We start from the raw sequence: 12230 nt of genomic DNA on the forward strand, positions 1-12230 counted from the left end.
GAGAGAAGCAACTTAGAACTAAGGAGAAACTTCCTGACAGTGAGGACAATGATTCAGTGAAATGACTTGCCTCCAGAAGTTGTGAATGCTCCAACACTGGAAGATTTTAAGAAGATGTTGGACAACCATTTGTCTGAAGTGGTGTAGGGTTTCCTGCCTACAGGGGTTGGACTAGAAGACCTCCAAAACCCCTTCCAACTCTATTATTCTAGTTTCTGAATCTTCTTGTGCTAATAGTGATTATGATCATTGCCAATTTTGGCACAATGCCTATTCCCTCTTTGGGGAACGAAGGTTTTGCTTGGGGCAGGACTGCCTTGCGCAAGTCAACTGTGCCCACCACGATGGGGCATGAATGATGGCTAACGTCTTTCCTTCTCTTCCCCGACAGGTCTGGCTCGAAAGCTCACATGGACAGGCTGGTGGAAGTCACCAAAGAGATAGAAACTACGGACACTTACCAGTTGCGCGATACGGAGCTTATCTATGGAGCCAAGCACGCATGGCGCAACGCCGCTCGTTGCGTGGGGAGGATCCAGTGGTCCAAGCTGCAGGTGAGGAGCTGATAGCCTTGGGCGTGGCCAGCAGGCCACCTGCCTACATGCTTATATACATTGGCAAGTACAGATTATTCTTTTTAATATATATTTTATTTTATTTTATTTTATTTTATTTTATTTTATTTTATTTTATTTTATTTTATTTTATTTTATTTTATTTTATTTTATTTTATTTTATTTTTATTTATATGCCGCCCTTCTCCGAAGACTCAGGGTGGCTTACAATGTGCTCAGCAATAGCCTTCATCCTTTTGTATATTTATACAAAGTCAGCTTATTGCCCTCACAAACTGGGTCCTCAATTTATACATTTTTCTTTAGTAAACATAAAAACTCAATATCTACATGATCAGTGTGTTGTCTGAGTACAGTTAGTTTTGAAAAATAATAATAGTAATAATAATATTCATAAGCCATTTTATAATAATAATAATAATAATAATAATAATTTTATTTATAAATTATGACACATTTTTAAATGTTCAGTTGACTGAGTTTCATGTTTAATTAATAAAAGAGATGATGATGATGATGATGATGATGATGATGATGATAATAATAATAATAATAATAATAATAATAATAATAATAATAATAAATTTTACAAAAATTTTTACAAAAAACCACCTTACTCAGAACAGCTTACATTCTCCGATGATACCTTAACAGTTCCTAGGTCCTTGGTTAGGACTCGAGCTGCTGAGCTATTAGCCAGCCTCAAAAGCTGTGAATCTCACTAAAGATTAACTAATAATAATAAAATAAATAAATATTGCGACCTGGCCATCAAAACTATACGGCTATGGATGAAACATGTGACAGTGATACCCATTGTCATCGGGGCACTTGGTTCCATGTCCAAGAATTTTACAAAACCCATCAAGAAATTGCAGCTTCCTGCAATAAAACCAGCGGAACTGCAAAAAACTGCGCTACTCGGAACATTGTATATTTTAAGAAGATACTTGGTTGATACCTAGGATGCTGGCAGCAACCCGTATCAACCATTAGCACCAGTCAATCATATTTATGACACATTTTTAAATGTTCAGTTGACTGAGTTTCATGTTTTAATGAATAAAAGAGATAATATTAATATTTGCTTATCCATATTAATATACCTTCATTGTATAGTTAATCATTCTCTTAAACTTTTGAGTTTCTAGCTTCTGTTTCTGTCCATTAACGATTGATAAAACAAATATGTTAAAAAATATTCTGTTTCTTCCTTCTCCTTTATTTTTAGTGTTAATCTGTCCATTTCTGCACATTCTAATATTTTTTTAATTACATTTTCATCTGTAGAGATCTCTTCATTTTTCCTATGTTGTGCAAAAGCAATTCTCGCTGCTGTTAACACATGTGAAGTTAAATATATATTCCCTTTATTGTGCTTTTTTGGTAAAATACCTAACAAAAACATTTCTGGTTTTAAATCTATATGTTGCTTTATCGTTTTCTTTCTAGCCATGTATGTACTTTTGTCCAATCTTTTTTTTTTTAATCCCTTTGGATACGTCCACCACAAGTACCGATTATTCTTAGCAGGTATGACAGAGGTGGGTTTCAGCAGGTTCTGACCAGTTCTAGAGAACCGTTAGCGGAAATTTTGAGTAGTTCGGAGAACCGGTAGTAAAAATTCTAACTGGCCCTGCCTCCATCTATTCTCTGGCTCCCGAGTCCCAGCTGATCGGGAGGAAATGGGGATTTTGCAGTAACCTTCCCCTGGAGTGGGAAGGGAATGGAGATTTTACAGTATCCTTCTCCTGGAGTGGAGTGGGAATGGAGATTTTATAGTATCCTTCCCCTGCCACGCTCACCAAGCCATGCCCACCAAGCCATGCCCACAGAACCGGTAGTAAAAATTTTTGAAACCCACCACTGAGGTATGAGTATTCTTGGCAAACTGGCACTCTGTTAAGAAGTCTGCAGGGAGGCCGAAGTGCTCCAGGGAAGCCCTCCCAGAAGATTGGGAGCTGGGGGTGGGGGTTGGATCTGATTTAAAACAAGCTGTCCAAATATTTTAAGTTCAGGATTTTGCAAGCACTTACTCCCGCCCCGTATGTTTCCTTTCATTAAACCGAAAGGAAGAAAAATCTCCCTGAACAGGAGGCATGTCGAAGTGGCAAACATCCTTTCTGTGCAAATGTTTAATCCCCAATAAAACGCTTCCAGAGATTTGCATGCGAAAACAGTGCCTCTCCCCCTACCTGGATAACGGAGCTCACGTTAAGCCTGCTTAAGAGTTTATCAGGGTTTACTTGCTGAGCCAGCCCCAGATGTAAAGTGGGAGGCCTGTCAAATTCTCTCCTTCTTTTACACGGTTTTTCTTAATTGGCCCTTCCAGGATCTTAAAACCTTTGGGTCTAACCCTGCCTTCTGTGTCTGCAGAAATTAAATCTTTTCTGCTACTGGACATGACAGCCGTTCCAGATTTAAAACGTACGATTTAATGCATACACTCCAGGGTGGGCTGCTTGGAGGTTAGCTAAGATTCTTGTGCAATTCGGAGAACCCTCAAATCCCACTCCTGGCTGGCCCCATCCACCCCACCTCGCCCCTCCCAGGAGTCCCTACCTGGCCTGTTTTGGATGCAGGTAAGTGTAAGGTGCGCACAGAGGCTCTGGGAAGGCAAAAAACGGGCTTACCCGAAGTTCAAGAAGGGTTAGGGCCTCCGGAGCCTGGGGAGGCCGTTTTCACCCTCCTGGAGGCTCGAGAAAAGCCTCCGGAGCCCGGGGAGGGTCAAAACGCACCACCACCCCACCATGGTGCAGGAGGCTTACTAGTAAGGTGACCAGTCATCCTCCTTTAGGGAGGACAGTCCTTCTTTTGTAAGTTCTGTCCTCTCTCGAAAAGTGTCCTCCTACATGTCCTCCTTTTTGATATTTGAAGACGAATCTGTAAATCTCCGTATTCGATCGATGCCGATCCGATCTGTTGCGTGTGATGTGACGTATTTGTATTTGACATGACGATTCGTCAAGGTGGAAACTAATCAAGGAGAGAAGCAACTTAGAACTAAGGAGAAATTTCCTGACAGTTAGAACAACTAATCAGTGAAAAAACTTGCCTCCAGAAGTTGTAAATGCTCCAACACTGGAAGTTTTTAAGAAGATGTTGGATAACCAGTGGTCTGAAGTGGTGTAGGGTTTCCTGCCTGGGCAGGGAGTTGGACTAGAAGACCTCCAAGGTCCCTTCCAACTCTGTTATTCTATTCTATTCTATTCTATTCTATTCTATTCTATTCTATTCTATTCTATTCTATTCTATTCTACTTACCTGAAACATATTTTGGGTTATATTTTGGGTCTATTTATTTCTATTTCTATTTCTAAGGCTCAGTACAGTGCGGCAAGACGCGTATGAGATGCATGAGCTCCGCACAGGAGAATTGTTTTGAGAGAGCACACTGCGCGCAAGTGGCTTTGTTTACTTCTTACCGAAACACGACACGGCACACACGCATGCACGCATTATTGTTGCAATGAATAAAACGTTTCTTTTATTTACAATTTTTTTTCTCTTCAATTTATTTGTGTCCTCCTTCTCATTGTAAAAAAGTTGGTCACCTTACGAATAGGCCACACCCACCATGGCCACGCCCACCCAACAACCGGGCAGAGAACCCCTTGCTAAAAAATTTTGAAGCCCCACCCCTGCATACACTTACATACACTATCTTTGTTTGTTCAAGAGCAAACCTGGACCTTCTGTCAGCGTTCCAGCACTGACATATGAAAAGGAGAGGAGAAGCTTGAACTTTTGCCTACTTAATTCCTTTGAAGATTCTGTTTCCTCGGAGATGGGAGGAGGGGGGGACATTCCTGTGATCTGACCGAGATGGGATGAGGAGAGTGGCTTGGAAGATAGCCAATGAGACGCAGAGAATTGGGGATCAGAAAGGGAGGCCTTGGGGGGCAAAGGTCAGTGCTGACCACGAAAGAGCCAGGGACAGATCACTATGCTCAATAAAGAGAAAATTTCCTCAAAGATCGGCAGTTTGGAAATTCATTTATTTTGAGATAGCATCGAAACCTGACACCTTCATGTTCCTCACTGTCTTTGTTGTTGCTCCTTAGATCGTAATTCCATAACTCTTCTGCTTGAATTCTTTCCAGGTTTTCGATGCCCGGGATTGTACCACGGCCCATGGGATGTTCAACTACATTTGCAACCATATCAAATATGCCACGAACAAAGGGAATCTCAGGTAGGTGTCTGTGTGAGTGCTTGCGTGTGTGTGTGTGTGTGTGTGTGTGCAAATGGCATGATGGCACTGGACCAAGGCCTGCTTTGTTATCTTACCTGAGCTGAGAAACTCAGCAGAAAAAGGAGCAAGCCAAAGTTAGGATCTCCAATAACCAGTTTGGTTTAGTGGTTAAGGCACTAGGCTAAAAAGCAGAAGAGAGCATGAGTTCAACTCCCGCCGTAGCCGTGAAAGCTGACAGAGTGACTTTCGGCCAATCACCAGGAGACTGTGAATTCTATAGTTACTGTTATCTACAGTTACTACAATAGTAGTAGCTGTGAGAGGGATCTTGGAGTCCTAGTAAACAATCACCTAGATATGAGCCAGCCGTGTGCGGCAGCTGCCAAAAAAGACAACACAGTTCTGAGATGCATCAACAGAGAGATAGAATCAAGACCACGTGACGTGTTAATACCACTTTATAATGCCTTGGTAAGGCCACACTTGGAATACCGCATCCAGTTTTGGTCACCACACTGTAAAAAAGATGTTGAGACTCTAGAAAGAGTGCAGAGAAGAGCAACCAAGAGCAACCTGGATAACGGAGCTCACGTTAAGCCTGCTTAAGAGTTTATCAGGGTTTACTTGCTGAGCCAGCCCCAGATGTAAAGTGGGAGGCCTGTCAAATTCTCTCCTTCTTTTACACGGTTTTTCTTAATTGGCCCTTCCAGGATCTTAAAACCTTTGGGTCTAACCCTGCCTTCTGTGTCTGCAGAAATTAAATCTTTTCTGCTACTGGACATGACAGCCGTTCCAGATTTAAAACGTACGATTTAATGCATGCACTCCAGGGGTGTGTGTGTGTGTGCAAATGGCATGATGGCACTGGACCAAGGCCTGCTTTGTTATCTTACCTGAGCTGAGAAACTCAGCAGAAAAAGGAGCAAGCCAAAGTTAGGATCTCCAATAACCAGTTTGGTTTAGTGGTTAAGGCACTAGGCTAAAAAGCAGAAGAGAGCATGAGTTCAACTCCCGCCGTAGCCGTGAAAGCTGACAGAGTGACTTTCGGCCAATCACCAGGAGACTGTGAATTCTATAGTTACTGTTATCTACAGTTACTACAATAGTAGTAGCTGTGAGAGGGATCTTGGAGTCCTAGTAAACAATCACCTAGATATGAGCCAGCCGTGTGCGGCAGCTGCCAAAAAAGACAACACAGTTCTGAGATGCATCAACAGAGAGATAGAATCAAGACCACGTGACGTGTTAATACCACTTTATAATGCCTTGGTAAGGCCACACTTGGAATACCGCATCCAGTTTTGGTCACCACACTGTAAAAAAGATGTTGAGACTCTAGAAAGAGTGCAGAGAAGAGCAACCAAGAGGATTAGGGGATTGGAGGCTAAAGCACACGAAGAACATGGTTGCAGGAACTGGGTATGTCTAGTTTAATGAAAAGAAGGACTAGGGGAGACATGATAGCAGTCTTCCAATATCTCAGGGGCTGCCCCAAAGAAGAGGGAGTCAAGCTATTCTCCAAAGCACCTGAGGGCAGGACAAGAAGCAATGGGTGGAAATTAATCAAGGAGAGAAGCAACTTAGAACTGAGATGAAATTTCCTGACCGTTAGAACAATGAATCCGTGGAACAACTTGCCTCCAGAAGTTGTGAATGCTCCAACACTGGAAGCTTTTAAAAAGATGTTGGATAACCATTTGTCTGAAGTGGTGTAGGGTTTCCTGCCTCAGCAGGGGGTTGGACTAGAAGACCTCCAAGGTCCCTTCCAACTCTGTTGTTCTGTTCTGTTCTGTTCTATTCTATTCTATTCTATTCTATTCTATTCTATTCTATTCTATTCTATTCTATTCTATTCCATTCCATTCCATTCCATTCCATTCCCACCTTAGCCATGAAAGTAAACTGGGTCATTTTGAGCCAATCCCTCCCTCTCTCCCTCTCTCCCTCTCTCTCTCTCTCCCTCTCTCTCTCTCTCTCTCTCTCTCTCTCTCTCTCTCTCTCTCTCTCTCTCAGCCTCACAGGGTTGTTGTTATGGGGAAAACAGGAGGAAGAAAGTGGGGTACTCATGTTTGCCACCTTAAGTTACTTGTAAAAATAATAAAGGCAGGGTGCAAACAAATAAAATAAAAAAATGAAATGAAAATCCATCCTTTCTAGTGGATTTTCCACTCGAATTGACAGCCTACAAAGGATTCCATAGGAGCTTAGGTGCCTATAGAACAAGAGGTGGTAGCCTTACAGACCCATGGCTACCCGTGGCTTATACATATCCCCTTCTTTACCGCCTTCTCCCAAAGCATCTCCAGCAGAGTTGCTGAATTGCTATAATTGCTGTAAATTAGAGGCCGGCCTTCCTTTTATTTCAAGATGAAGAAGAAGAAAAAAAAAATAGTATGGTAAGAGCTAAAATGAGCTTAACATTATTTGCAAAGAAAAACAAAAACAAAGGAACTCCGCCTTCAAGCGAAACGAATCCTTCCAGGAATACAGCTCCAATTATTTTGCAGAACCAAACAAGACCGTCTAAAACAGAGGTGTCCAACCCTGGCAACTTTAAGACCTGTGGACTTCCAACTCTTAAAATTCCTCAGCCAGCCATGCTTCAATTCTAGGAGTTGAAATCCACAGGTCTTGAACTTAACCAAGGTTGGACATGCCTGGTCTTAAAACATCCTCCATCGCAGAGAGAGTCAAATAATCTCTCGATACCTATTCTACAGCACTGCCAGGATACTCAGAGGTAGCAAATGTTTAGCCCAGTTGAGTTGTTTTGGGGAGGTGTATCCCATATTTACTTGCACATAAATGACCACGTGTCATGCCCCCATCGGAGTCTGAATCTGAGACGGAAGATGAACCGCTGACAGAGAGCAGGAGAATGGCTCCGTTGGCTGTGGAGGAAACTGGGGAAGGCCAAAGTCATGCTGGGCAAAGTAGGAGGGAGGTAGAACAAAGGAGAGGGGGTTCAGATGAAGACCAAGGCCCACCCCCTCCTCATCCTAGGGTGCACAGGGAAGAACGCAGAAGAGAGCAACGTGGGTTGTGTGGCTTACGAGGAAGGAAAGGGCCCTGATTCCCTTCACAAGGCACACCTGGGGATGGAGTTTAAAGGAGAGGCAGTTGGCAGGGGTGTTTTTCGGGAACAAATGCTGAATTCATCCAGTGTTGAGAGTTGTGGCCTGCATTCCTGGCATTCCTCCTGACTGTTTGAATTAGTGTCGTGCTTCTGTGTGTATATCTTGTCCTGTTGGAATTATTCTTCGCTTCTGGGACTCCTTATCTTGCCCTGTTGGACTGATTGATTGCAGTCATTCTGTTTACAGCATTTGGACTGGAGTATCTGCAGCCAGAAGCTGCTGCAGGTTTGTGGGAGAGCTTTTCTTCAGGCCGGAGAGTAAACAGGACGTTGGGGCAAAGTTGGTGCCAATAAAGGGACTCATACCGGTTCTCTGGCTGTGTTGCCTTCATGCCATGCCCCAGATCATCACACCACGGATAAACTGACCCTCAAATGTTTAACCAAAATGCTATGAAAAGTGGATTACCCACGGACAAACCTACTGTGAACATTAAACGATACAAACATTTTGAAGGTCAGCTTCTCTGTGGTGGGTGCATTTTATATATATATATTTTGCTTAAAAATTTAAGAGTCTTCTTATCAGCAGATGTGCTAAGACATGAATATATATAAACAGAGATGTTTGCAGCCTCTGTATGCAACTCTTTTAGCTGCACTAAACAAACATTTAGGATCAATCCTACACTGAACTCTCCATGGTCCTGATAATGTGTGTTGCACCAGTGCCCAGGTGAGAGTTTTTGGCTGGCATCCTTGACGTTCTCAGCCAGGTCAGGCCACAGAGGAGATGAAGCAAAACAGACCTCAAGATCACCTGAAGTACTAGTACCACTTTATAAAGCCTTAGTAAGACCAACCCCTGGAATACCGCAACCAATTTTGGTCACCATACCATAAAAAAGAGGTTGAGACTTTGGAAAAAGTGCAGAGAACAGCAACTAAGACGATCAAAGGCCTGGAGATTAAAACCTACGAAGAAGGGCTGCAGGATTTGGATTTGGCTAGTTAAAGAAAAGAAAAAAATAGGGGTGACATGATAGCCCTATTCCAGTATTTGAGGGGCTGCCACAAAGAAGAGGGGGGGGGGGTGTCAAATTATTCTCCAAAGCACTCAACAGGGCAAGACAAGAAACGATGGATGGAAACTAACCAAGGAGAGAAGCAACCTGAAATTAAGGAGAAACTTCCTAACAGTGAGGACCATTAACCAGTGGAACAGCTGGCCTCCAGAAATCATGGGTGCTTCATCACTGGAGGTTTTTAAGAAGAATCTACTCTAGACAGTCTAAAGTGGTATAGGGCTGTGATGGCGAATCTATGGCATGCGTCCCAGAGCTGGTCTTCAGGTCCAGGGCTGTGTGGGGGGCCCGCGCACGTATAGGTGGGGGTGGGGGCGTGCATGCTTGTGCAGGGTGCAGGGCACGTGTAGGGGGTGCATGTGCAGGGGGTAGGTATGCGGTGTTGTGGCCCCGCCCTCTGAGCCTATCTCATCGGAGGAAGAAGGCTCCGAGCATGAGGAAGAGGAGTCAGCCAGGCCTCCCTCTCCAGGCCCCTCCCCTCTGGCACTGTTTCAGGTGCCGGCCGAGGGAGAGGAGATTAGCCAGGAGCCAGGTGTCTCAGATGAGAGCGAAGGAGAGCCGTCATTCCTGGATGCACGCCAACGAAGGCGTGATAAACGGTTGCAGCAGTTAAGGAGGCGTGCTAGGGATTAGAACTGAGTCACTGGACCACACCCCAGAGACTATATAAGAGAGGGTGGTGGCTGGTAAAACCCCGTGACGAACAAAAACTAACTTTGGCTAGTCACTTGAACAACGTCTGAAGCTGCCGAAAGGAATATTGTTTTGCTGGACTATTTGCAATGCGTATGTAATTTTATGTTATCTGTTGCAGTAAATGCTCTTGGCAGACGGTGATTATATTGCTGCCAAGTTTGAGATAACGACCTGTGTGCGTGCCAAGTACTTTCTTAACCCTCGGCTGGCTGTGTTTGTGTGTGTATGTGGACGGGGACAGATCATGCGGCGGCATATGTGCATTGCATTTGGGGGGGCTCGGGCACGGGCACACGCTTTGGCACTCAGTCCGGAAAAGGTTATCCATCACTGGTAGGGTCTCCTACTTGAACAGGGGCTGGACTAGAAGACCTCCAAGGTCCCTTCCAGTTTATTCTATTCCATATGATTGTGGACCTCCTGGCTAAGCACTGTCTGCAGAGTAACTCTCTTTCCATTAGGAATGTTAAACCTTTTTCTCTTGTCCTCCTAGGTCGGCCATCACCATCTTCCCCCAGAGGACTGATGGCAAACATGACTTCCGAGTCTGGAACTCCCAACTCATCCGTTATGCTGGCTATAAACAACCAGACGGTACCATCCTGGGCGATCCAGCCAGTGTGGAGCTGACTGAGGTTGGTGCATGACGTGGAGAATCTGTACAGAATCCTATAAGGATAAGCATACCCGCGGTGGGAAAAATCCATTAAATTATTGTAATGGTTTTGTGAGGATGATCTTGGGAGACAGGAAACAGGGGCTGCACACTCGACACTGGCATAGCAAAGATGTCTCAGATCACAGATAAGGAAAAGGGATGTGGGAAGTGTTTCAGAAAGAAGAGGAGGGAAGGGGAGGGGAGAGAAGAGGAGAAGAGAAGAGAGAAGAGAAGAGAAGAGAAGAGAAGAGAAGAGAAGAGAAGAGAAGAGAAGAGAAGAGAAGAGAAGAGAAGAGAAGAGAAGAGAAGAGAAGAGAAGAGAAGAGAAGAGAAGAGAAGATTACAGAATGGAAAGGGAGTGGAGGAGAGAGGGAGGAGAGGAGAGGAGAAGAGAAGGGAAGGGAGGGGACGGGACGGGAAGGGGAAGGGAGGAGAGGAGAGGAGAGGAGAGGAGAGGAGAGAGGGAAGGGAGGAGAGGAGAGAGAGGAGAGGAGTGGAAGAAGAGAGAAGAAAAGAGAAAAGGAAGAGAGGAGAGGAAGAGAGAGGGGAAAGGAGAGGAGGAAGAGAGAAGAAAAGAGGAGGAAAGGAAAGGAAGAGAGGAAAGGAAGAGAGGAGAGAAAGAGGAGAAGAGAAGAGAGAAAGAGAGAGAGGAGAGGAGAGGAGGAAGAATAAAAAAGAGAAAAGGAAGAGAGGAGAGGAAGAGAGAGAGGAGAGGGAGGAGGAGATGGAGAAGAAGAAGAAGAAGAAGAAGAAGAAGAAGAAGAAGAAGAAGAAGAAGAAGAAGAAGAAGAAGAAGAAGAAGAAGAAGAAGAAGAAGAAGAAGAAGAAGAAGAATGTACTCATAGTTGTGAACTAATAATTAGAACTCATTGTTGTGCTTCTCGTCTGTAGTACCTCAAAGAGCTAAAAAAGAAAATTGACTGCATGTATTTTTTAAAAACACTTCTGAATCCAAGTCTGCTTAATAGTAATCTTTTCATTTTGATTGTCGCCAACATCTTATAAACTCGATTTTGCAGCCACCATTCGTTGCTTTTTTAATAGCAGTTTGACACCAATTAACATGATCCTTCACGCTTATATTCCAAAGCTTCTTTTAGCAACCGAACACTTTATAAATGATGAGTATTTGAAGCTTATTCAGGGGAAACCGTGCAAAATTGGAACAGAAGTGCCCTGTGACAACAACAGGGCTCACTACTGAACATTAAATAGAATATAGTTTGGTGCATGTAAGGTTTGCTTTTCTACTGATTTAGATTCTGTCAAGCCTCGCGAATAAATAAAATTGAACTCTCTGCTGCAAATTGATCGTAGAGTCTTGGTACTAGTTATGAAAAACTTAGTAGTAATTATGAAAAAGACCAGTTTGGTCTAGTGCAGGTGTCAGCAACCTGCGGCTCCAGAGCTGCATGTGGCTCTTTGGTCCGTCTGCTGTGGCTCCCTGTCAGGTAATCCCACCACTGGCTGGTCCCTTGCCCTCCCCTCCCAGTTACTCCTCACCTGGCCTGAGAAGGTAAGGGTGACGGCGGGGGATGGAGAAGAGAGACAGAGAGATACAGAGAGAGGGGGGAGAGAGAGGGAGGGAGGGAGGGAGAGAGACAGAGATGTCAAAAGGGTTTTGTAGTTTCCGGTGTTTTTTAACAACCGGTTCTCTGCCCTAATGACCAGCTGGGTAGGCGTGGCTAGGGGGATCATGTGACTGGTGGAAGTGAGTGATGTCGAGTTGGCCACTCCCACCCAGGTTTTGTGGCTCCCGGTGTTTTCTTTTCGGTGGGAAACGGGTCCCAATGGCTCTTCGAGTGTTTAAGGTTGCAGACCCCCTGGTCTAGTGCTTACGACACCAGGCTAGCCATCTGCAGACCATGAGTTCAGGTCCCATCGTCCCCAACATCCCAGATGCAAAGAAAGCGCCACTTTTAAGGGCATTCTGCGGATCAACCGA

At 44.3% G+C, this 12230-nt stretch overlaps 1 protein-coding gene across 1 annotated transcript in view; it reads left to right on the top strand.

The window, feature by feature from the left end:
* NOS1 (nitric oxide synthase 1) overlaps positions 1-12230 on the top strand; it is an 88713-nt gene that overhangs the window by 36900 nt on the left and 39583 nt on the right. Inside the window, exons 5-7 of the mRNA XM_070951413.1 lie at positions 392-554; positions 4679-4770; positions 10121-10262. Of these exons, the coding sequence (XP_070807514.1) occupies positions 392-554; positions 4679-4770; positions 10121-10262 (397 nt within the window). The remainder of the gene's footprint in view (positions 1-391; positions 555-4678; positions 4771-10120; positions 10263-12230) is intronic.

This window comes from Pituophis catenifer, unplaced genomic scaffold (assembly GCF_029215685.1).
Source record: "Pituophis catenifer annectens isolate HBS135680 unplaced genomic scaffold, rPitCat1.0.hap2 SCAF_10, whole genome shotgun sequence".
NCBI classification, from domain to species: domain Eukaryota; kingdom Metazoa; phylum Chordata; class Lepidosauria; order Squamata; family Colubridae; genus Pituophis; species Pituophis catenifer.